At 38.3% G+C, this 27141-nt stretch overlaps 1 protein-coding gene across 12 annotated transcripts in view; it reads right to left on the minus strand.

Annotated features, from left to right (window-relative positions):
• Positions 1-5373: 5373 nt before the first annotated feature.
• ASXL3 (ASXL transcriptional regulator 3) overlaps positions 5374-27141 on the minus strand; it is a 160929-nt gene continuing 139161 nt past the window's right edge. For 11 of the 12 annotated variants that reach the window (XM_025180831.2, XM_025180832.2, XM_075920751.1 and 8 more), the window contains 4 exons: positions 25798-25894; positions 25213-25318; positions 16852-18811; positions 5374-13731 (listed from right to left, as the gene is read on the minus strand). In XM_025180831.2, coding sequence (XP_025036616.2) covers positions 10087-13731; positions 16852-18811; positions 25213-25318; positions 25798-25894 — 5808 coding nt within the window. In that variant the 3' untranslated portion in view covers positions 5374-10086. The remainder of the gene's footprint in view (positions 13732-16851; positions 18812-25212; positions 25319-25797; positions 25895-27141) is intronic. The other variant, XM_075920757.1, reaches the window with a different exon arrangement.

Raw genomic sequence — 27141 nt, forward strand, 5'->3', positions numbered from 1 at the left:
TCCAAGTAGAACAATTATGCCTGATTAACTCTCTATGCAGAAATTTTTATTTTCGAGAATCCACACAAGGAATTAATCAGGAATAGCTATTCCAGAATTATTCACCATGAATGGAATATCTAAACAGCATTTCTTGAACCTGTGGGAGTAAACCACCTCCTTTCCCAGGCTTCAGAACCTGAGCTGCAAATTCAAGGCACTATTGACACAGCGATTAAAAAAAAACAAAAAAACCCACAATAATGGTCCTATAGCACCTTAGTGACTAACCAAAATATATAAATAGTATCATGAGCTTTTGTGGGCACAACCCATTTCTTTAGATGACAAATACGGAGCAAGAGGCACTAAGGGTCAATTATAAAGCAGAAAAGAGGGGTGAAAGGGAGGAGATAAAAAGGAGAAAAAACCTGTCAGTTAAAGTGTCCATGTTAAACGAGGTTAATAGAGTAAGGAATCTAGCTGATTTCTGAAATTGTTTTGCAAGAGAATAGCCACTTTTTTTTTTTTAGTTACAGACTAATACTGCTACCCTCGGAGACAGTTATTTTAGAGTTTCAGAATCACCATTTTGATCAAATAGCCTTTTCACCCACTTTGCACAGGTGTCAATAACTACACAAGGTGCAAAGCAGCAGTGCTATTAGATCCATTTTGCTTTAGTTACTAAGAAGCATCTGTTTGAAGACTTTCTTAGGTTTGTCAATAAACCCTCACAATCTGCTATAATCTCAGCTGACCTAATTTTGTGTTGTCCACAGATTGTCACCTCACTGCTCACCTCCAATTTACCTGATACAGAAATTACTTGTATGTATTCCCCAAATCACTCTCAGGACCTATTTAATAGATAGATACAGTGTTGGTTACTCTCCAGTCCTGCAGTACCTCAGCTAATTTTAAAGGCAGGTTGCATACTTTTGTTAGCAGTTCAGCTACTTCATTCACAATGTCCTTATTTTTTGAAGTAACCTTACTAAAGTTTGGCGTGTCAGTGCTAGCTTTTGGCACAATCCCTACTATTGAAATGTTTAACAGTTATATTATCATCACAGTTACTTAGTGGCTGTATCAATTATTTCTTCAGTGAATTTTGTTTGGATGCTCAGTCGTGCAAAGAGTAGCTCCTAATGTATTTCAGAGAAGTTGTGCCACAATATTAATATTTATATGATCGCTCATAGAATTCGAGGCTAGAATGAACTGCTGTGTCATCTAGACTGACTTTCTCCGTAACACCAGCTACCAACACCACTCCGCATATGTACACCAAATGAGACCAAAGCATTATAGTCCACAGAATGATACTCTATTACACGATGCAGGTAAACAACAGGATTTTAAATTTTATACCAGTGAGACATTCCACCAATCAATATTTGGATAGTCGAAGACAGCAATCTTTATTGATCTGGTGCATTTTATTGTCCATTAGATCTCTTACCATTAACTCACTATTCCCACTCTGTTTCAGGGGCCTGGAATAAAATGCATGACTCTATGGACCAAGCCACCATTTGCATGATCTTTGACAGCTGCCAATATTATCCATATTTCATAATCTGCTACAAACAGCTCTCTGACCCTCCATGCTACCGGATGTTTGAAAATGCATGACAGAGGCCACCTTACCCACTACAAATACTGTCCCATCATAATTTGCTACTCAGGACACACATCTTAGGTGAGAAAGGGGATTTATTTGTGAGACCTACATGTTCTCCTCTCATTCTTCTGGCAACATCCACAATACATCCCTAGGGGTCTAAAAGTGCATAATATTACACATTACACTTCTTTGTTTTCTCTTTCTCTTGGACTCTTATGATTCCTCTACCTTTCCAATTTCTGAACCCAACATTAATTGTCCTACCCCAACTTCATTCTTGGGGACTCTGCACCAGCTACATATGATTTATAAGCAGAAAGTAGCCAAATGATCATTTTGGGGGGGGTCAGATTTTTTTTTATTTTCCACTTAGCTTCCTAGTTTATAGGTCCTTGTGTATTAAATATTTAAAACCACTGGCAATAGTATTTATAAATCCTCCCACAATTTAGTATCTCCATGTTGCAGAAATGTGCTATTTATTTCTCCTCCCCCCCCCCCGAATCTTTATAAAATACTAAATAAGAATGGACTTTACCTCAACTCCTGTTGCACTGCACAAAGTAAATCAAATCACCATTTCCATAGTATGTTGGTCTCATCACCATTTTTCAGTCTACATAGTTTTGTTACCCAAATGTATATGAATTAAAATATCAAATGACTAAACAAAATCTAAATATATGATATCTATTGTTTCTTTATCAATTGATAAGACTTTTTTTTTTTAAAGAAAAGATAGTTACCAGGCAATGCAAGCAAAGATTTTAGAAAACATAAACTTAAAATTAGGATCCTCATTTAGGAATCTAAAATACAAAATCTGATTTTCTAAAGTACCAAACACCCGGCAGTTATTTAGCTGCCTACAGACTTAGGAGTGCTACTTCTGATTAGTCATGATTCTATTTCCATGTAGACATTTCTATGCCTTTTCTTGCTTAGGATTTGCAGTATAACTTTGCCTATAGATGGATGCTGGGCTTATGGAACTGTAATTACTGGGCTCACTTTTTTTTTTTTTGAAAATTGAACTTTCATTTACTTTAATTTTATAGCAACTCCCTCATTACTGACTCTGCCCACCGGTCAGACGGTGAAGCCTATCAGGCAGCCTACTGCAAGCCAGCAGTGCTCTAAGCTTGCCCAGAGATTGGCTTTGCTCCTGACAGCAGTGATCCCGGACAGCTTTTTTAAAGCGTTCAGTCATAGAATAAACTTGTTAGACATATTCTCAATATTTTAGGAGGTGTATCATTTGAACTAGGTGATTTGTAAATACTCAGTTTTCTAAGTATTAGTTGTGCATAAGCACCCTTGGCTCTATTTTGCCTTATAAGGCTAAGCTGCTTATATCTACAGGAAGTTAAAGCCTGGACTTTTCTTCTGCCCAACCTAAAAGGCAGTCAGGCAAGAAGGAATGTCAGAATTATGACTGTCAGTGTTCCTTCTAAATTTTTCCATCATGGGTGGAATACATTTTGCTATGTGCATTAAGGCATGTGCAGATGTGCACCACCAGTAGAAACACATGCTGACTGCTGTGGACAGCTGTGGGCACTCTGCTAATCAGCTGATCGGCACCTGCATGTTTCCCAGGCAGCTTCCCAAGCACTCCACTTAAAGGGAACACTGTTGCTAGGAATTAGGGGCAAACTCAGAGCATATCTGGCTGCCTGATCGGTGGGAAGAGTCAGAAGACCAGTTCTGAAGCCCAGCAGCAGTTCTGTATCTGCTCAAAGCCTTCACCAATGGATGAGGATTGCTCATGTATTTGCTTGTTCCCAGCCCTACTCCTGCCTTGCCTCAACTCCAGGTATAGAATCCTAGAACTGGAAGGGACCTAGAGAGGTCATTGAGTCCAGTCCCCTGCACTCATGGCAGGACTAAGCGCCATTTAAATCATCCCTGACAGGTATTGGTCTAACCCGCTCTTGTAGAATCTCCATCATTGGAGATATATGACCTCCCAAGGCAATTTATTCCAGTGTTTAACCAGTCACAAAGTTTTTCCTAATGTCCAACCTAAACCTCCCTTGCTGCAATTGAAGTCCACTGCTTCTTGTGCTATCATCAAAGGCCAAGGAGAATTTTTCTCCTCCTCCTTGTAACACCTTCTTAGATACTGGAAAACCGCTATCATGTCCCCTCTCAGTCGTCTCTTTTCTTAACTAAACAAGACCAATTCTTTAAGTCTTCCCTCATAGGTCATGTTTTCGAGACCTTTAATCATTCTTGTTGCTCTTCGCTGGACCTTCTCTGATTTCTCCACATATTTCTTGAAATGTGGTACCCAGAACTAGACACAACACTTCAATTGAAGCCAATTCCACTTCCATTCCTGACTTCTGACTCTAGTTCCAACCACTATTCATGACTGCTCACATTGTGGTCTCCAACAATCACATCTTAAGGGATTTAGGTTTAGCTTCACCTCTTGTGCCATAGGCATCCCAAACTGCAGTATCCTGGAAGGTTTACAACTTCCACGATGTAGAGAAGCATATAATCCATTTTGAAAAAACACATCTTCCCCTATCTGTGCATAAAAGCCTGGATACTTAGTTGACATAGAGCCTCATATTATACTGTGCATTGAGTTGAAGGTTCAGAATAGTTTCCAAGATATGGACTCTTCAATTTTAGACTAACAGAAAGAGACACCTACTATTCAACACACAAAGATCTTTAAAATCCAAGAATTTTATCAGTTATTCTTCAGAAGGAATTTCTCTTCTTTGGTACATTCAATCCTACACTGTCATCTATATTGGTTGTACATGCCTGAGGAAACTAAACTACATGTAAAGGAAAACTCTCAGCTTCTTGATCGAAGAAGCTGCTTGGAAGAACTCGAAGGCAGAAATGAGCACTATCAGGAGACCAAGAACAAGGCCACAACAGAAAGAGGAGATTTAGGAAAGGGGATTACACACAAGAGCTCATTTCAATCCAGGTGGTCATTATTTTGTCCCAGTGAATTCTTGCCAAGTGAAGTTCTGGACTTTTAGGGGGCCAAAGCCCATACATCCATCAATACTCCTTGCCACTTGAAAATTCCCACAAGAAGGAAAAATTTTATTTACAGGAAGATACTGCAATTCAATGGAACTTCCACTGCAAGCTGGGTGGACATCAGGAGCCAAGTCTGAGTAAAAGGAGAGAGTGAGGCCTTCTGCCCATAAGGCACTGAAAACACATCTATCTTAGAGGGGAATAAATAAAAAAAAGCATCTCTGCAGGTTTATTCATGCTAGCTCTTTGTCAGGCAGGGTTGTGCGCCCTTCCATGAGAGGCACAGTTTATAAACCTACTCTGGTTTTATCACTGGGTAATGGGTTTGCACTGGGAAGCTGTCATCCAAGGGTCACTGAGGTTTGGACTTAAGTTCTTTCTTGGTGAGAAAGAGAGAGGGGTATTCATAACAGGCTGTGGCGTTCAAGTGCACTGACAGTCAGATTCCCAAGAACACTTAATACATACGTAGGACTTGCATTGGAAGATAGTGCAGCTAATCTGTTCTTTATGTTCTGTAAATCTTTTACTTAAAACTCAATATATTCACATCCCGTTTTATTTCCATATAGCCACAGTTATGCTGTATCACTTGCTGCTCAGTCTCAATCATACCATAAATGCTCACCAACTTTAAAAAGTATAGATTTTGTGCTTCTGTTCCTCATTCACTGACTGGAACATTCAATGAACTAGCACAGACAAAACCCCACCTAATGCACTGAGCACAAAAGAAAAACATTGACAAATATATTTTATCTCTTTATTTTTTTTCAGAATATTTTAATATTGAAGCCCATGTTGTTATTTTCAGGGGACCAGGAAGGAAAAAAGGGGGAGAAGAGAGAAAAATATGGAGGCAACTGAATTTATTTAATTTATGGTTTTATGAGTGATCATAATTGTAGGCAACAAATGTTTTCTGTTTTTGTTTTTTAAATAAAAATGAACAGCACCATTAAAGAAAAAGTATGATCCCTGAATTCTAAAGAAAACACTGTCTTTAAAAAATTGTTAAAATGCTTCTTGCACTTGGTCACATTTAGTCAGGTAACAAAGTAAGCATAACAGTATTAAATTGTAGCAACCCCACTGAAATCATCTATTCCCCCTTTCCAAGGATTTAGAGAACAATTTCTGAGCATGTCCTATGGGAATAATGTTTTCTTTGGTAGAGGACTGAAGGAGGGTTTTTACTTCTCCATATGTTGATGAAAAAAAATCTATGCATATTAGGGATTTCCCTCAAATCTGTGTTTCTCAAGCATGCTAAGTATGGGTTGATTTCACATTGCTGTTACAGCCCAGGAGTAATACTGCCCTAAAAGTCATTGAATGGCTAACGTCAAACAGATGTAAACATTCAAAATACTGACAAATTAAACAAAATTAAAATAATAAAAAACCCTGTACTGAAACTGTGAATTGAGTTAGGTTTCTGTAAAGCAGAAGAAATATTTTACAGCAGTACAAGAGAATTATGGCAACAAAGTAAAGCACTTTTCTTGTAACATTCATGAACAGTACAAATACAACAAAGTTATTCTACAGACTAAATTATTCTGTAACTATCAAATATAGTACAAAGCGAAATATGTGCTATAAAAGAAGCAGCTCCTTTAAATTAGACTAAAAATGTTTTTGTTGGTTTTACAGTGACAAAAGCATGATGACTGAAGACAACAGGACTTTTAGATTCAGAAACATTTAGCTACACAGGTCCATGATTATCCACACTGAATATTGTTTTTTGCTTCCTCCCCAATGTTCTACAGAAACAGGTAAACAGCTGTGCAGCTGCCACAAAACTGTAGAAAGTCATTCAGTGTTTTAAAGCAGGGCCGTTCACATGTGTCAGCTAAGATGATCCCTTCAAATGACATTTTTTAGCTTTTTTCCTGGTACTTCACCACACTTTGGCGAAACTGCTAAAGTAGAGACTACAATAACTATTCTGAAATTGTGCGTGTGTTTGTAAGGGGAAGGAAGGTGCAGCATAAGATAATTTTATTCAGAAACTGCATTACAAAGCACCATATGCACCAGTTTATAAACTGTGCAAGGAATTCCAGGACCCTGAAAGATCTGACCATTCTGACACTTACTCTAACACAGACTGCCCACATCAAGAAGAGGCATATATTTTTCCTTTATGGCTCAACTTTATTTTTAAGTTAACTGATTTCATGTGCTAAACCTCATCAGGTAAAATAGAATGCTGATATAGAGTGCCCAGTTCACCAATTGCTTTACATTATTTCAACTAAGGGAATTTCTGCTTCAAAAATTAGTTCTGCACAAAGACAGACATACACACTACAAATGCCCTAATGTTAACTACACACACCTAAAAATAGACAGATTTAACAAAAAGGAAGGAAGGAAGGAAGAAAAGAGCACAAGAGTCTTTCTTCCTCTCTCCCAAAAGTGCTGCAACTAAGAAAAAAAAACTTTGGATATTTTCCAAAAATCCATGTGCGTAAATTATATCTGCAGGAAGGATGGATGGACTGACACACACAAACACACAGAAGTGTCTTCTTAAGTAATGCTTCTCACCACTCTTCAGTGCATAAACCTTAAATGCGCAACAGTGCAAGCTGCACAATTACTAGAATCTACAGTGAGATGGAGACTGAAATTCAGAAAAAAAAAAAGACAAAAACAGGAGCAATCCAAAATTCATTTCTCATCTTAGGTGTACTCTCGGTAAAATCATGGGCAAAATTTTCAAAAGTACCTGCATGATTTAGGAACGTACGTTCCATTTTCAAATTAAAAGTCAGCTAGACTCAGGCTCACTGCTTTTAGAATTTTACTCTATGACTATGAATGACTTACACCACTCACAAGATATTTTTAAATAGCGGGTCAAGTTCTTTCCTAATGAAACTCTAATGGCATCAAATAGAAGTCAAAGGACTGGCACCATGAAGGGATTTGGTCAATTGTGTTATGTTGTTAGGCATCATTTTATACAAAGAATTTTTAATGTAACATTTTATCTTATCTCAAATATGCAAACTGTGATCATGGTATAAAGATGCCATTGACACAAATTAATAATTTATCATATTATTCATATCTTTCCCCATCATTCAAAACATAACATTTTTGGATGCCACACTTTTTTTTCCAGTCACGGGTAGAATATATTTTAAATTGCAAGTAAAGTCAAACACCGATATGTGTGGTAGACAGGTAATTCTGAGCCAGATGTAAATATTCCCAGCTCTCAGCTGGTTCATATAAATACTAGGGAGGTGAATGGGTAACCGATTACCCAGTAAGCATCATCTTTAACAGGTGATGCTTACCAGATATCCGTTAAGTGGTATCTTGGAGCAGCCCGCCATGAGCAGAGGGCTGCTCTAGCCCCACAGAGGGGCCAGGAGCAGAAATTGGTCAACCCATAAGGGGGGGCGGAGGGGAGAGGGAGTTGGCCAGCAGCCAGCCGCCATAAGCTGATGGGGGGCCAGCAACCCCAAGTATGTGGTGGGACAGGAGGGGAGCTGGTAGCAGAAGCTTAGAATACTTAGAGGCCACTACAACATTAAAACAGCAATCTACTTGCATCACAGAACTTCTTAGGGCTGGAATGTACTTCCTACAACATTTCAACTGATTTTTATAGACAATCAAAAGAAACAGTAAATTTTATGTATGCAAACATGGTCCTACAAAAAACGAAATGCAATTTGAATACACAGTAGAACCTCACTAATATGCAACGATATCAGACCAATTCAAAAGTTATAAATTAGGAAGCAAAAAAGATCATAAACAATTATACTGATAACTTAATGTATTTTCATTTGACAGTTTTATTGTTCATGTCAATACTTCAGAATGTTTCAGTAAACGCATAGTATAAATACTAAAATCTAAGTAATGTGAGACCTCAACTCATTGCTATTATGTGTTTCACTGAGAACTAGAGACAGAATGTCAGTTGTTTGTACAGACAGTAAGGTGTACATATTAGTGAGGTTCTACTGTAACGGGAAAATTACGTTGTTCTCTATGCTCATATTTGTTTGGATGGTCACAGCCACATGTCAGCATGGATACTCATACCGCACATTTTGCGTTCTTGAATTTGGAGAAAAAAAAAAGAAAAGACAAGATTTTTTTTCCTCTTTCCAACAGCTGCATGTGCTTATCCCTTTATAATATTTTCCTTTTAGGTGGACAAGACCCCAAAATTACTGCTGTTATCCCTGGATGTTATGGTGAGCTAATGCATCTGGAACGCAGCTATAGTCCTCAACATAAATACAGTACTGGATAAATACTGAAGATTATTTAAAAGATGCAGTATCCCTTAAACCCCCCCCCCCCCACTACTCCCAAGTCTATAAGAGATACTATAAGTGGTCTGAAATCTTTAAGAAAAGAAGGTAGTGTTAAGTCATTTTTGAAAGTAAGTTTTTTTTTTAAAGTCAAAACTCTCAAACATATTTAAATACATAGCGAATCATACAGGAGGGGAAAATAACTGACTTTCTACTATTCAGCTCAACATTCAACTATAATTGCTTGTCAATCAATTATACCTTGGGATCAACCTTAGGAACATAAATGCTATCGAAATTCAAAACTTGGCTTTCTATCTAGATCTGACCCACGTACATTTTGGGATAGATAGCTCAATAGATGTAACAGGGAGTTTTGGGGAGAAGAGGGGAAAAATAGAGTATGCTCAGCTCTCTAGGAGAAATCGTTACTTCCTATACACTCCATTAAAACCAACAAGATTCTAGACATGGTCCAGCTAATCAAATCCCATTTACAAATCTAATTTGGAGGGAATCAGCAAGAACAGCTGACAGTTAAAACCTTACCTCCATAATGCTTTGTGTAGGAGTGAGCAAACTCTCTTAATTAAATCTGTCTAAAGTCTCTCTCTCTTGCTAGGTTGACTGTTTATAAGTTAGATCTGGGTGGTAAAGGTTGGTTCAGGAAAGCAATTGCCTTAGAAAAACTGCAAGACAATTTAGCAGGTCTGCAGGCTGATTTGTAACAGAACACCAAGCTACAGCACCCAACCCAGTCTTTTGTCAAGTTGTTAGTTATCTTGTTGTCTCTGCAATGCAGTACCCCAGCAGTTAGAAATCATGAGAGCTCAACTAACCTGTTATTCATAACCTAGAGGGTCTGTTCTAATATATAAGTGGGGAAATAGTGTGCTGCACTTTGTGCAAATAAATAGAAGCTAGGAATGACATTTTAATATCCTTTCTTTTTGACAGCAATGCGGCTCATTGAAGTTTAGTAGCAGGTTGGCAATTTTTAAAATTTTTTAACCTTTTTTTCTTCTTTCCATGGAATGTCATGCAAGCAGAAATAACTAAATTCTGAAGCAAAGCATCAACAGAAAAAATGGCCTAAAATGTTACAATTTCTCCACTTTGTTCTGCTCTCCCATGCTGACAAGGGATACTGCATCTTTGACTCAGTTTCTACCGTACAACCAAACAAGCTACACACAGTTTTGAAGGGCCTATGCAGTCATCGTGGCAGAAGGCTCCACAGCCTTTGCACACTATCATGGCTTTCAGCCTGCAAGAGCATTTCAGTTCCAGTTCATCTGCACTGCTGCTGTCAGCAAATTTCTGAACCGGAATCTGAATGTTCTGATTCGACAGACCTGTGGCAGCAGCATTTGAGCCACTTCCCAAAATTCCAATGGATTTTTCAATGGCAGAGGCTGCCCTTTTGAAGCTTGTGCTACCAAAGTGTATAGTGGGGTAATTTCCACAGAGCTGTTGCTGCTGCTGCGGGTGCTGTGTTTGTATTTTCTGAGCTGTTAATTGGGTAAAAGGCTTCTGTGGCTCAGAAAGCAAATAGGAAGAGAAATCTGCATTTTTTAATGCAAATGCTTTTAACTGTTCTTTTACTTCATTCTGATCGTAGGAAGCTTGTTTTATGCCCAGTTCACAGCTGTTGCTTAAACCTTCCTCAAAAGAAATAGGTTCAGATTTTATATTGCTACAGATGCCTGCTGGCTGAGGCCAACTAAGTCTTTTAATTGTTTCCATAGTGACTGTTGGTTGTTTTTGATCAGATGGGACTTCTGTGTTTGGAATAGGGGGAGGAGGAGGATGCACTAATGTTTTATTCTGTAGAGTTTGTGAGGCACTAGCAATGTCATCACCTTCCTTAACTTGAATATTAGGCGAAAAAACACTTCCTAGCCTCAGCTGGTGAGCTGCTGTAGAAATATTGACCTCTCCCAAACTCTTCTGCTCCAAGTGCCTACTGAAAGCAAATGCATTGCAGCCAGATGGGACTTTTGAAGGAGTTTGCAACAAAGCTGCTGTTGGAATGGGACCTCTTGCAGCCATGGCCATTTGGTAAAAATGCTGTCTGTGTGAGGTACTAGCTTCTGCATGAAAACTGCCATTTTTGTCAACATGAAATAAATTCTGTTGGAAACTGCAAGAAGGCAGTGGCCTCTTCTGCTGCTTGATCTCTGGACTGTGAGCAATTCTGTTTTGAACTGCGTGTTTGCTCAGCCACTCTTGTTTAAATGGCTGACCGTGCCCTAACGGATTCGCGTTGGAACTGATTACACAGGGAGCCACTTTAACATCTGTGTCCATTGCTAGCTTCCCAGGCTCACATTTCATTTGAGTGTGCTCACCCACAGTCCTGGCCATCCTCTTTTTTGGATGGTTTTCCCGCTTTCTAATTTGCAGTGGGACAATGTTGCCTGCTGTAAATCCTTTACTATCTGCATTGGGTGAGCTGGAAGGATTTTCAACCATACTTCTCTCAGATGCTGATGTTTTACACACTGAGGTAGTTTGCAAAGGCAAGGGAAGCCTGTTAATTTCTAGTTTGGCTCCGGATCTGGGCTGCGGCAGCACTTTTTCCAAAGGCAGGTTGCCTTGCAGTAACTGTGTCACTAGAGGATTATTGGCCTCAACTGATGACAAACGACAGCTAGAGCTTCCAGCACTTGTAACTCTTTTTAGGGTTTCCGTTGTCAATGACAAAGTGTCCTCCATTGAATCTGTAACAGATGTCTTGGAGGTCTGTGTTGGCTGTGCACTTGTGGCTATTTCTGCAGTCTGGCTAGGCATTTCAGGTCCCGTAAAATCTTCAGTGTCCATTCTAAAGCACTTGTCAGATTCGCTAGTTTCCGATTTAACAGGAACAGCAATGCTTGTAATGAGATTTCTTGACTGCAACTCTGAGATTTGCGTGTAACTTGAAGGTTCTGTTTTGACATTTTTTAAACAGGTCTGCTCTGTGTATTCTTTATGCTTATTTGGGTTGAGATGGCTGACCACTGGCTGGTCAGTATGCATTGCCTCTTCATCATGCCAACAAATTCTGTTATTAGTATTATAATGATTGACACAGGCAGCATCTGCTTCACTTTTAAAGGTGGCAGGACCTCGTAACTGCTCCACAAAACTTTGGCTGGGGGCAACAGCCTCAATTAGTTTATCTTGAGGAGTAAGAGGCACTTCTTGAAGAGCTGAACAAGCTGATTGCAAGGTTTTGCCCTCTTGCTTTGATGTAACAGTTATGAAGCTAGCACTGTGCTCAAGGCTTTCATTATTGACTATTTCGGGCCTGCTTATTACAGACACTTGAGGACATGCTACATTTTGTAAGGCAGTTTCTGCCCTCACAAGTCTGCTCTGCAGATCTATGCTGTTTTCTGCATTTTCAATGGAAGCAGCCAGTGACAAATTGGAATTTAATGTTGTAGTGTGATCAACAATGACTTTACAAGGTATAGACCTATTCATGGCTGTTTGTGTAAAGCTCACTGGTTGAGATTTACAGGACAGATCTATTCGGTTTCGTGGTCCAGAACTTTTTTCTAAGTTGTCAGCGCTTAATTTAGTAGCGTTGTCGTAAGAACTTACTGTCACCATATTACCAGTAAACATTGAAATGGGTGGCCTTGTAACAGAGTCTACTACTGCAGCTGCATCACTGCAGCTCAAAGCTGCTCTAACTGTAGTGTTAATGGATACAGTACTTTGCTCATTGCATCCAGTTATGGCTATCTTATCAGAAGAAAATCTAGAAGTAGTCCCCACCGGGGGAATCAGTACAGAGCTACCTGGAAGATGATTTGGCAAAGTACTTGCAATGGATGAAGTTGGCACAGTGGTATATTGACTGGAGACTGCATTATTAGCACTGCTACTTGATATTGGCAACCTTTTCTCATCATTGGAATTTGACAAGACTGTGCTGTCTATAGAGGCTGGAACAATAGTGTTATCAATACATTTTGGTACAATGGCTATGCATTGGGTATCAACCCCTGGGGTGGATTTCAGCATGTTTACACTGCAAGCCGAAATGGTTGTGTTTGTACTGTCAATGGACATTAAAACAGAGGATTTATCAACAGAACTTGCAAAGGGGAGGTCTTGAATTGTTCCTGACATAGCAGTGCTGCAAGCAGACACAGGAACTGAATGTTTGCTATAAAGCATTGGCACATTGTTATTTTCAGTGGAGGTAGATGAGATACTTTTCTCACACAAATGTGGCATAGGTATGTTTTCATCAGAACTGTGCACAGATATGTCTGTTGCAGTTTCTGGCAACGTAGCTGTGTTCAGTGACTGCTGCAATAAAGTGTTAGTTTCACGGAGGTGAGCAGACTTGTTGCTAGGAGACCTGCAGTTAGGATTAACTATGATGACACCAGTAGAAACTTCAATCTTTGTGTCAGAAGGAGTTGAGGTCTCTAAAGATGAAGGACCTTCCTTTGCACTGAGCTGGGACTTTGCTTCTTTACAAGTCTGGAGTAAATGTGCTCGGGCTTGATGCTTTGCAAAGAGTTTGGCCTTTGTTTGCTCCTTGATGTGTGCCAGTGTCCTTGTCTTCCCACCTTCACAGGGACTTCCCATTGCTCCGGAGACTATGCTTGCAGCTGCTGCCACAGCAGCTGCGGCTGCAGCCTCTCTCTGGGCTCTAGCTTGTTGAGCTCTCGCCTTGATATCAGCAAGAGTTCTAGCCCCAGTGTTCCTCCCGCTGCTGACTGATGTACTTGGGGAAACCCTGGGTTCTGGTTTCAAAACAGGCTGACTCTTGATGATAAAAGGTGGCCCAATTTTTGAAAGTTGAATCTAAAAGAAGAAAAAAGAAAACCATTTTAATGGTATATCATATATATTTAATTTCTCAGCTGTCTTCTAAAAGGTTCAGAGGATGATAATAAAGTGAATTAAAGGTCATACTAGATGATCTGATAGTCCCTTCTGGCTTTGCCCTCCATGATTAGAGTTACCAGGCAGTGTAGGTACATAGAAAAATGCTAAAAGTTAACAATATATTCATTTTACTATTTTATCTTCCTCTAACAAAAATAACGAGTACCTGGAATTAGCCTCCATAGACTTACCCTTTTGTTGAGAGGGAAAGTTGATTTAATGTAATAAAATATAATGGTTATCTGATATAATTCATCACACCTTCCTAATCTACATTTTTATCTAGTCGGAGATCAACAGGTCCAGTGCAGTAGGCCTGTAAAAGGCTTCCCAGGTAACATCCACTGCAAATGTTTGAAAAATAATAATCATATAGTATTTTTGTTCCTCGCTCCAACGCATTCAGGCCTTGGTAACTACTTAACATTTTCTTTGTTAAACCAAACATATACTGCAATAGCAAATGCAACCAAAAAACCTTTCCTTCAGCTAGGAGGCATCTGAAAGTCTTCTGAGTCTGTAGTTCAGACCATATCGAGGATCAATTACTGACTAAAACCTAAAAGGAGTTAATTACAAAAATGTCTCTTTTCCTGCCTTCCATCCTAATTTTAGGATACTATTAGTAACAACTTGAATCGTGTATCACCTTCTCACTATTGTGTATTGAGACCTCAATCCTGCAAACATTTCAGCAGTGTTTAATGTACACCATGAACGATTTCACTGAAATCAATAGGATTACTCCTATGATACACGAAGATAAGCATATGCACAGATAATTGCAGAATTGGGGTACAAGAGTCATGAAGCCACATCCAAATCAAGCTCCAAGAACAGTCTGTGGGATGCACTTATATTGAATATATCAAGCCAGGCAGAACTTTTGGAAAGTAGAAGAGAAATGAGCTATGTAATATTCACAAGAAAAGTAGTGAATTAAAGGAAGTGAAAGCTACAAAAAAGTTCTTAAGATTTGTGACAATGGCAGGGTTATTTTTGTAAGGAAAGGTAAGTGGTTGTCAGTGGCTCCACCTTATATAGCTAAATATTGATTAAATAAAGATATGATTAACATATAATTTTTCAAAAGAAGTTTTTATACATGCCTGCCATTGTTTCAGTATCTCCTTTCGATGGCTCTGTCTACTGATAGGAGCTGCCATTTCCCCAAATTTGATGATGTGTGAGATTGAATGAATTTGGTTTTCTATTAGAAAGCAGTGGAACTAAAAGGATTTTATATTTCTCCACAGTACAGCACTGACAGTGCCAGCGTTAACTCTCCCCACGCAGCTCTGCCAATGGGCCTCAATCCTGATCTCGAGGGAAAGTGCAATTCAGTCCACAAGCCAATTCGATTCTCCCAAATCTGCCAATTAGTTCTAGTTATGGTGGTGATTTTGTAATGTGGAAACTTCTCATCTGGGAAATGGAATGAGATCAGAGTAATTTCACTTACACCAACGAATATCTAGCAGATAGTGACCAAAAATCAATGTTGCTGATTTCAACTAGGTTGGAACAAGCAACCTTCAGACAAAGGGTTCCATCATCTACAACTAATCTCTTGAATAATTGTGTTACTTTTTTTTTTAATTAGAGAAGGAAGTTTAATACTTGGGTTAGTGACACTTCAAAAAGTACACTGATATTTTAAAACACTACTTTGAAACATTTTGCTTTCCAGTTCAAAAACAGATTCTTTTTTCAAATCTACTTTATAAAATCAAGATTGATAAAATATAAACTATTTCTTGATCATTAGTTTAAAATTATAATTTCAATACCTTTTTCTCCCTATTTTTCTTTATAATTGGATAGTTATTGGAATCCCATATGAGGCTGGAGTCTCTGTGCCACTGAAGCAAGATTCCAACTGTATCCTTGCTCATTAACTACCGTTAGCTACTCCATGCTGTGGTACTTGTGACCAAACCATTTACTGTATTTGCCCTCCTGGTCAAATTAGCGAAGTTCAATGACTAAAGAAGTTACAAATAAATTAATAACTGAGAACTCAGTGCACAGCAAGTGGCTTGAACTGAGTACACTGGACATAAGTGTTGGCCATCAGCATCATGTACAAAATTAAAATGGACAAGATATCACAGAACAGATTAAATAAATAGATTGTCCTCAGATGTTAAAAAGAACTTTCCAACCGGAGGTAACACTTGAAAAAAAGACAAATGTGTACACAGCAATTTGCCCCCCCGCCTCTTCCCCCGGATGACTCTTAATACAGAGGCAGCAAGGGAGGGGGAAATTCATGTAGTCAACAGGATTAACAGATAATCCCAGGATAATCAATCAATCATGTAGTCGTCTACACATAGACATCCCTACTTTCTAGTTGGTTTCATCAGGGAAGCTGAAATATTGAATTTGTGGGAGGAGGGGAGCAGAGAGAGCTGTCTTAAAAGCTTGCTCTCCTTCTCCTAGTACCTGCTCTGCAGTGCTACCTGCCCCACATGCTGCTTTCTCTATCCGTTTTTTTTTTTAAACCGGCTCCCCTAACAGACAGGCTCCTGTCCGTCACCCTATGCTGCTGCCTTTGATAGAGAGATAGCAGTGTGGAGTGGCAGGGGGCTCGAAGTGCACTGGCTGCCAGCTCCACCCCGGGTACTATCGAATAACCATGTAACTGCTACAATTTGATGTGGTTACACGACTATTCAATTACATGTTTTCTAAAATCCTCACTAGAAAGAGAAACAGACTATGATAATCATGCTTAATCATGAATATTGCAGACTGAGCAATTAGCAAATACAGTAAGAAATAATGGAAAAGCCCATGAATTTATTTGTATTTGGATATATATTCAAATATATATTTGGATTGCTTTCCCTCACATGCAAGCACCTTTGCAGCAATAGAAATAACTCAAAGTGTGCCACACAGAAAGAAAAGGTACTAGTAATTGCTTCTTTCCTTAAGCTAAACATTGAAGAGAAACAGACAAATCCAGAAGCAACAGCAGATAACTCATCTTTAGCCTTCTGACTCAGTGTGCTTTTACCATCACTTTACCTTGAGAGGTGGGACTCGGGGCTCTTCTCTAGGTGGCTGCTCTTTCTCAGATGGACTTGTCAATGCAGTATTACGATTAGACTGATCATCCTCTATTCTAGCTCTCTTCTCTTTACAGATTCCAAAACTGTGCTGCTCCGCAGTCTTCCTCTTTGGGACTTCTGAATCTCTATTTTCAATCCTTACTTCAGGTGATTTTGTGGTTTCTAATAACTTAGAAGAATGGGAACTTTCCAGCCGGATCTGGGCATTGCTTTGTTGTTTGTGAGACTTACTTCTGCACACTTCTAAGAATGAAGTCTTTTCTACAGATGAGGTATATAGTTTATCATGCGGTTTAACTGGAAGGAGTTCAGAGCTTTTCCCCACTATGCCTTCTGATACGACAGATGCCTCTAATGGTGAGAGCACACCTTTCTTTTCAGCTCTTTGCGGAACACTGTGATTTTTAATTTTGATCACTTCTGGAGAAGAGAGCTCTGAAATGGAAGCAATATAAGATTTCTCAGTTTCAGTGTGCGACCTGCATGACTGATGAGTAAGATTTTTGCTTTGGGGTTCTTCCAATATTGAACTTTCAGGTATAATTGCTAGTGGACCCAATTTCATAGTTTCAGTTATACTCTGAATCTGTTTCTCTTGCACAACAAGATTTTCCTCTGGAGATGCCTTAGGAATGGCTGAAGTTTCTTCTTTTAAAGGGGAAAGGGATTCTTCACATAAACATGGTGATTTCCTTTGTTGCAGAGTAAGTCTTTCACTCTGTGGTGAATTAGAAATTGGAGATGTTTCTGACAGAAAAGGTAAACTGGTTGCCGCAGATGTTTCAGAAGCAAGAAGTACAGAAGACACAGAAGAGGTTTCTGATGTTAAAGGTAAATCAGACATTGGAGAGGTTTCTGATGTTAAAGGTAAATTAGAAGCTGGTGAGGCCTCTGACGTCAAAGGTAAGTTTGAAGTCAGAGAAGCTTCTGAGATTACAGGTGAAGTGGACACTGGAGATATTTCTGACATTAAAGGTGTGTGAAGGCTTTCCTCAATAGTCTTTTGCTGGCTATCAGCTTCAATATTTTCACCACTGGATGCCTCAGATGAACAGGCCGTTTCAAGAGACGCTGGAGTACAAGGTTCCTCTGAAGTGGATTGTGTGTCACCTCCTGGAGAGGCAATACTGATACAAGGTCCCTCTGGGCTTTCAGAGGAAAAGGAAGTTTCAGAAATACAAGCATTTTCAGATAACTGTTCATCAGGGTCACTCTGTAGCTCCATATCCACAGCAATGCCTCCGTGAGTGAACAATGAGCCTTGTAGAGCAGATTTGTGTGTTTCTGGAGCACTTAGCTCTTTTGTAGACTCAGAATCCTTCTCTGCTGTATCACTGACAGAGTTTGTAGGTGAGGCAGACTGCGCAGGTGATAAACCATCCTCCAGATGATCAATTACAACTGACATGTCTTCCTGAGGACATTCTGACTTCAACTCCACTTTAATTTCAATATGAGACAAAGTATCAATTGCATCATTCATCACCACACAGGATGCAGAGTTATCTACAAGGGGCACTGCTTCCACATCTTCGCTAGCACCAGGTGGGCTCACTGGCTCCTCAGAAAACTCATGTTCTGTTTTATGGTTCTCCTCTTGGCATTCACAGATACTTGTCTCAACTTCCTCAGCAATCTCTTCCTGAATTACAGATTCATCAGGCACCAAGATATCCTCAGAATCTGATTCCCCCATTAAATCTTTGACTGGAACCTGTTCCACTTTACAAAGAGACTGGCAGAAATCTTTTTCAGGAAGAGGTGCAATTTTCATGCTTTTTTGTTCATGGTCTTCAAAAGTTGTTTGTTTAGAAGGACCAGGCATGTCAGAAGCCCCACACAGTAAACTATTCTCATCTTCATCACTATTCTGTACGGCAGTAAGCTTCATAGATTCTTCTCGGGACATTCCCAACCTAAAATACAAACCACTTAAGTTAACATGCCATAGAATCACAGACAGAATTAAGCAATTACTTGATTTTTGTCCTATGCTTTTACTGAATACATGCCATTAAAAGGAGATTGTCTAATTAAAAATAATGGGGGAGAGACAGAGTGATGACAATTTACACCAGCTGAGGATCTGGCTTTATATAATTAGGAAAACAAATTTCCTTATCTATATTACTTATATTACAATTGATCAGTAATTCTTCAGAAATTTTAAAAACACAATTAACCATTGACAATTTATCCAAATTGCACATAAAATGCAGAATTCACTTCTATTTATACTCCATTGCCCCTTCTGATGTACATGTGCAAGCACAATGCTGCACTGCAACTACTGCAGGTGAATTGTTTACATCAAATGAAAGCAATTTTGGTATGAAATTTAAAAGCAGTTCAGAAAAAAAAATCAGTTAATATCATTTGTGCCTAAATTAGCAGGCAAAGCTGCACTTCAAAAACTCATTCTTGCCTCCGGGTGATGAACTGTTTCTTTTCCGTTTAGAAATTCTTAATCATTTCATGCTTTTTGCAATGAAGATTAAAAGAACCCCTATTCATCCTCATTTATTTTCCAATCAGGAGTCTACTACATCAAGTATGAAAATATTAGTGGGAAGCTCAAATGTTTTTGATTCCATTCTATTTCAGAAGCATGTAATACAGCACTCTTACATTAAAAAAAAATTTAGTTTTTTAATATTTAGGTCTATGAACATACAACTCCCCAGATTTCTCTACAAAAACACCTTCATCATTCTTACATACACAATAAATAAGGAATTTATTGTCAGTGCATCTTCAGTGATGAAAGTGCAAAAGGTTACAGTGTTGACCCTTGGTTACACTTCATTTTTTGGATATTTTCTTAATCCTTTTGTTACCTAAAATATTATATATTATTTACATATAAAATTATATTGCTTCACACAAATACAAGTGAAACACAGCTAAGAGTTGCAGACAATTGGAAAAAATTATGAAGTCATTAGTTTAGGTTGAAAAATGACAAGTACATTTAGCAACTATATAAAAAGAACATGATCCTTCAAGACCATCAGCACCTCATTTCTGAACACAGGCAATAGGGCGGGAGAATACTCAGCACCTTTTGGAATGGACCATGGGTGACTGCCCAGTAGCAATGTGACACTCTAGAGTGCTGGCAAATACTCAAATGCTAGGCTGTGGAGGTAGGAGAAGTATGATGGTCTTGAGTATCCTATGTCAATAACATAAGATTGAATGAAGTCCATCCTCAATTCAATGCAAAGACAATGTAACTGAATAAATGAGTGATGTGCAAGAATGAAGGATTTCAGGAAATAAAGCAAGCAATGGTTCTGAATTATTTGCAAAACTTTGACAGAGGAAATCGGAAGTTCATTTAGTTCTGAACCATAACAGTTCCAAATATAGAGTATTCATGGAATGAATCAACTTTTTAGTAGCACATATTAGGAATTCTGAACAGATTGTGTTGATGACTATGCAATAACAATAATATTATAAAATAATCAATCAATACTCAATAACCAAAAAGAACTGAATGGAGAAGCAAAAGCAGTCTCAAGAAAAGGAAGAGGGTAGGGCACTACACAAATGGAAGCCAGTAAGAGGACTTTGTTTTCTGTCTTGTTACATATGAACACATTCTGGTGCATTTCACATAAAGGGTGTGTATAAACAACAGGGGGTTTTTTATTGGAAAAAAGTGGCCTTTTTTCGAAAAAACTTCCCCTGCATCTAGGCTGCTGATGCATACTTTCAAAAGTAAACCGAAAGAATGTGGCAGTTTTTTCGACTGCAGAAAACCTCATTTTACAAGAAAGAACGCTTTTTGAAAGTGCTTTTTTGAAAAAAGGCGCTATGTAATGCAAACTGTGCTTTTTCGAAAGAGAGCATCCAGACTCTTTTTTGAAAGAGGATTTTTTGAAAATATCTTTTGAAAAAGCCTCTTTCAAAAAAGGCTTGAGTCTAGACATAGCCAAAATGTCTATCAATCACTAAGTAATATGGACAGTGGTACTGGAAATGGTGGTGCTGGGGTTGCTGCCACACTTTCTGGTTTGAAGTAGTAACAACTGAAATGAAATGTACGGCTTCCATGATCACAGCCCAAATATAAAATTATTCCACCACCCCTGCATATATTAAAAAAAATAGAATAAATAAAAGAAAAACATTGTAATATTGAAAAATATATCAGCAGAAGAATCAAATAGATTATAACTAATAATTTCAATGACAGGGAAGAGATACAATGGAAATAAAAAGGAGGAGGGATTAATATGTTGAATCTACTCCATTTTTTTATGTGACAATGCCCTTTTAATGGTATGTATTCAATAAAGACATAGGGCAATACTCTTTTTGATATTATGACTTAAAAGATGTTCCCATGGGCTCAGAGAATAATGAAGAAAGCAGATTGCAACACAGAAATGCCTTAAGATCACTGGTTTTAAGACGGTAACAGCCTGTACAACTGGCAGGTCTTAAAGAGACAGACAACAAGTCTGCAATTCCATGGAAAGTATCAGATTGACAGGCATGCTACATCTACACTGCAGGCTTCTTGTGCTAGAACTGTTTTGTGCAAGAGTTCTTGTGCAAAAGATCTTCCACAAGAGCGCGTCCACACTGCCATGTGCTTTTGTGTAAGAGCATCCATGGCAGTGTGGACGCTCTCTTGCGCAAGAAAGCTCTGATGGCCATTTTAGCCATAGGGGTTTCTTGCGCAAGGAATTCATGTTACCTGTCTACACTACCTTCTTGTGGAAGAGCTTTTGCGCAAGAGGGCTTATTCCTCGTGGGGAGAGGAATAACTCTTCTGGAAGAAGCCCTGTTTTCTGACACTACACTGTAAATTTACTTGCGCAAGAACAGAGTGTAGATGCTCTGCAATTTTTTACACAAGAATGGCTGTTCTTGTACAAAAAGCCTGCAGTGCAGACGTAGCTTAAATGTGCTCACTGTACTGAAAGTACTTATAACTGATAAATGTGGAATTATTTGGTAAAGTCTGATAGCCAATCTTGAAATTAAAAATAAGCATCAAAGCTACATGGACGATCAGTAATCCATAGTTAAGGGAAATCAATGTGACTATTTTGGCATTTAATTAAGGGTTTTAAACAGCATTAAAATTCAGAGGGTACTGGTCTAATGTCAGTGCCTAGAGATCAGAGCATCACCACAGTCAGTTCAATTTCTGAGAAGAGGAAAAGCGGTAGCCATTATGGGATAAGACCACTGGAGTAGGATTCATCAGGTGACAATCATGTTCCTTCTAAAAATGCAAAGTTAATGTACGTGAAATGACATATAATCTGGTCACGATTAAGAATATCAATTGACCAAATATTTACTATTTCAAAGTCAGAGAACCAGAATGGTCATGGAGAAAATAGAAAATAGGAAGGAGGCCTTACTGTATATTATGTAATGTACAGAGTACAGCAAATAGCTAGAAGACCTCCAGCTTACAGCCTACAACTATGAATTAAAAGGAGGTTTGAACAGGATGATCCCAAAGGGTTTCAATTTATTGAAGATCTCTCTTTAGATGAAACTTGAGAGCCAGGCTATGGTATATGTATAAGCAGATAACTCAGTGAAAGTCATAACAAAAGCCCCAATGAGAATCAGTCAGATCCCAACATGAGACCCAGTTTACTGAAAAGACACTTGAGGAATAGCTCACAAAGAATTGGAGCAATCAAAAGTTTCCATTTTAATAGGATCAAATTAGTTGAAGGCACACCATCCAAACCCTATTCAAAACAAGTTTACAAAACCCAAGTCAAAACAGGGTAGCAAGCAGCAAGTAGACTGAATGCTAGTAAGGATGTTGCCAGACAAACAGTAATCCATTATGAAAACACTTGATATAAGTCAAGCAGAAGAGAGACCTGGAAGGGTAAAATAGTAGATGCTAGAAGATTAGTCAGACAAGAAACATGCAGATAAGGCAGAACAGATACTGAAAAACAGGCTCAGTCTAATGGTGAAAAGAAACTGAGTATTATGACACCCTGCATTACTATCTGGAACCTACTGTGAAACAACTACTGCCATGTATCATTGCATACTGAACCTTATCTGTTGGCCATTAGGCACCCTTAAAATAATTAACACTACCCCCGATGAACATGTTACTCAGTGTATTTTTTGAACACGATTTCCTTTAAAGTAAGATAATAATTTTACTTAATGTGTGTTTAAGTTTCTAATTATAGTAGAAAGTCCAAAGGCAATCTTTCAAGATAGTCCTCTCCTTAATGCAAAGTTTTGTAACTCTTACTTTTATACTAACATGCATAAATAAAGGTCATCAGACTCCATAAGCAAATGGCTAGTTTTACATATATTTAAATGAAGATGTCTACAGCAGGATTATATCCAGGTCTCCAGGATTTCAAGGAAAATGGTCTACCACTTGATAACAGAACTGCTCTTTTTAAACACATTGTGATGCTTTAGTGTAATAGATAAAAATGATGTGCAAATAATGATCATGTTATGAGATAGCAGCTAGCAATGAAATGTAAAGTTGAACTTTAAATTCAGTCCTTTAATTTGCTGCCTTGTTTTGCCTAAATACTGCAGGGGTGTGAAATCAATGGATCGAGCAAGTTAGTGCATGTGGTGTAATGTCAAGGCTCAATGCTTCATTTACTGTCGTAATCCTGACTTTCATGTTTATGTAGGTTTTGGCCTCTGAGTGTCCTTGATTGCATAAATTAAACAAAGGCAGTTTTAAAGTAAATAAAATATAAACAATCCCACATATTATAGTGGCTACTTTGGGCCTTTTCTGTCTATTAAACACATATATTAGCCACACAAATTTTCCATAGGAAGTATTCTAAGTTATAAACTGAAGTCACTTTAAAGTTACATGTGCACAAAAAAAATTACACAAACCTCCAAAAAACTCAATATTATTTTATATTTTAACACCTATACAGGTCAAAGACAGCTAGACTGACTTCTTAAAAACTAATTAAAAGGACATTCTTGGGTTTAAAAAAAATCCAACAAACAATTTCCTTACCTATATTAGATTTTTAAAACAAAAAATGTAAGGTCCAGATCTTGAGCTGTTATAAATTGAGATAGCTATACTGACATCAGAGCTATGACAACTTAGACCAGCTAAGCCTTTGGTTTGATACATCTTGCCCCCCCCCCCCTTCTGATATTTGTTTTGTTTTTGTACCTCAACTCAGAAAACAAAATTGGATTACTCAGTTTCACTTCTGTGATGTTATTCTCTAGTCCATTTCACCTCCATACTTTGTGCACTTAGTCCAATGCTGGAATGTCTGAATCAGAAACACCTCAGGAGACATTTGTTTAAACTGTTTTTTTTAATAACAACAGAAAAACAGCACTATTGGTCTCAGATTTTGTAAAAACATTGTTTATAGTTTCAGATAAAAACTGACTTGCTACAGGTTGGACCTCCCTGATCTGGCACCCTCGGGACCTGAACAGTCCTGGGTGAGGGAATTTGCCAGATCAGGGGAGATTCCCTGCCACCATCTCCGTCAGCCTGCTACCCCTCCCCACTGCTGGCTCTTTCAGCCATGCTGCCGGCTGAGCAACACGACGACCCCACTTCTCTGCTGGCACGGTGGCATGCAGCTTTGGTCCCCTGCAGCAGCACCAGACCAGCACCTCTGATGGGTGACACATGGCCCTGGTTAAGCTGCTCTGGTCTTAGCTGGGTTGCTGCAGCAGCACCAGCCCTACCGGTGGGCCAGTACGCGGCCTCAATCAGGCTGCAGGTCTGCCATGGTTCCTGCTGGGTTGCCGCAGCTCCAGCCCTGCTGCCAGGCCAACATACACGAACTGTCCTGGCCCCAGGTGGGTTGCTACAGCCCCGGCCAGGCTGTCCGTCAGGTTGCTTCTGCCCTGTTACTGCTGCTGAAGCTCTGGCCACACGACCACTAGTCTCGCCGTGCATGGGGCTTTCAGCCCCAGGGCGCTCTAGTCCAGGACCATCCAAGGTCCAGCAGTACCACGGATATTGCCAGACCAGAAAGTCCCGGTTCAGGGAGGGACAACTTGTACAATACTTTTAAAATAAAATTTATTTACACATTCAGACTTGGTCTTAAATTCTGCATGGAATGAATTATTATGGATGAGTTTTGAACCTCATAAAATGCATTTTTTATGTAAATGCTGATTTGCCACAATATGTTTACACAATTTCTTATTTCATTTACCCACAATGCCTTTGATAACTGGTTTAAGTATTACAACATACGTACAATGGCTATTTGAAGCACAGAATATTTTCATTTCCATCTAAAATAAAATGAAACAAAATTGGTTTTTGTCCAATACTTACTTTTCACCATAAAATCTTTCAAAGAATCTTTCCTTCCAAGGTTCTGTTTTCTTTTCCTTTTCAATCTCTTGTCTGATGCGCAACTGCATTTCTGGAGTAAACTCTCCTAAAAAACACATACTAACATATTGAATAAAAGTTGTCTAAGTTTACTCTGATACTGGACCGTTACATAATGTACAAAGTTACACAGATACACTTGATTTTGTTGCAGCCATCCAAACAGTAATTCAATGCAAAACAAAGGTGAGTGTGACCTGGAAGATTGTAATTAGCATATAACTTTGGTATTTCCAAAGTATATTGGTGGGATTTAGTCACATGCATTTATGTTTCTAAAGCTGACAGTGATGAAAATGCTTATTTAGTTATTTTTAAACTGTCCAAATAAGCTAGCACAGCAAACTATAAAATTAGTAACTGAAAAGAGATTCTCTAGAATAAATTCAAAACTGAGTCAGCAATTATTCTTGCTGAATGTATGCATTTTCCACACTAAAATATTTTTCAAATATATATATTTTTATTTTGGCTATGAAATAAAAAAATAATATTTGGTAAATCTGAGAACAAATAGAGAGTTACCTTCTGCCAATCGTTGTTTCCACCCTTGTGCTGCATATGCAAAGAATTCATTATTTAGAGCGGAACTACTGAGGCGCAAAACTCCATCACTTCCCATCTAGAAAATAAGCCGATGGTAGCAGAAGACACTGTCAGAAACAGCTTCAACTAAGATTACATAAGAATAGAGTTCCAATTAAGGGGAATGGGAAGGGATAGGAAGTGGGAATAACAAAGGAAATCAACTATTAGTATTAAAAACAGCATTTTCATTATAGTCATTACTGTAAATGCAAGTGGCCTAATCCAGCATCTATGGGTCTATTTAAAAAATCATCAGTATACTGATGATTACTCAATTTACAACTGATTGATGTGGGTTTAATCACTGCTATCTATCTTGCATCCAAGTATGCCTAGAGTTGTACACAGCCAAAAATCCAGATCATTACTGTACTTGTGCATCTTCCTGGAATACAGTACACAAACAAGTTAATTAAATGTAATGTAATATAATGAAGGCAGTAACTTTAGCATGTTTCTCCATGCTGAAGAAACCTAGTTCCCATGCCATCTGAAAAAAATTCCTTAACAAAAACATTAAAAGGGAAAAATAAAACATTAACAATTAAAAAAATCCAGCAGAAACCATGTAAATGTAATGTAGAAGGGTGAAAAAGTTGAGTGTGTTAAAACAGACATTATTTTTACTTTTTACAGAAGTAAAAACCCATTATGAAAATAGTATTTAACCACCTCAATTGCAATAAGTGATTACAACAATTCTAGTATTATTGAATACTGGACATATTTTCTTTTATCGGTGAATGTTGAAATTATGCAGATAATAAATTATTAACTAGGAAAAAAAAGTCAATAAATACAATGCATTCCAGATACAGGAAAATTATTATAGATTTGATGTAACAACAACACTACCAACAAAAAAAGATAATACCAGACAGAAAGGGATTTAGTAGGAACTAATTTGTTCAGGTCAAAGGTACCTCACACTCAGTATAGTTCATTATACATTCTTTAAGGTTGCTAAGAGATAACGATTTCACTGCTTGTTCTGTCATCTGCTAGTGCACAGTGTTGCAATTCTCAGCATGCCAGCACACTAATTTTAACTGCAAACATAATTCCAACTGCCCTCCCCCTTCCCAAATCTGGAAAGAGAGAAGAGCAGATGTCAGAGCCACATTTAATAATATTTAACCATATCTACCTAGTTGTTTACTTGATTTATCTTTCTCTAGCACAGTTTTACAAATTGAATCATTTCACAGCTGATGACCTACCTCATAATACTCTGTTTTATGAGCTAAGGAACACAAGAGTATGTTTTAAAATGCAAAGTAG

The sequence above is a fragment of the Pelodiscus sinensis genome, chromosome 2 (assembly GCF_049634645.1).
Source record: "Pelodiscus sinensis isolate JC-2024 chromosome 2, ASM4963464v1, whole genome shotgun sequence".
Lineage (NCBI taxonomy): Eukaryota > Metazoa > Chordata > Testudines > Trionychidae > Pelodiscus > Pelodiscus sinensis.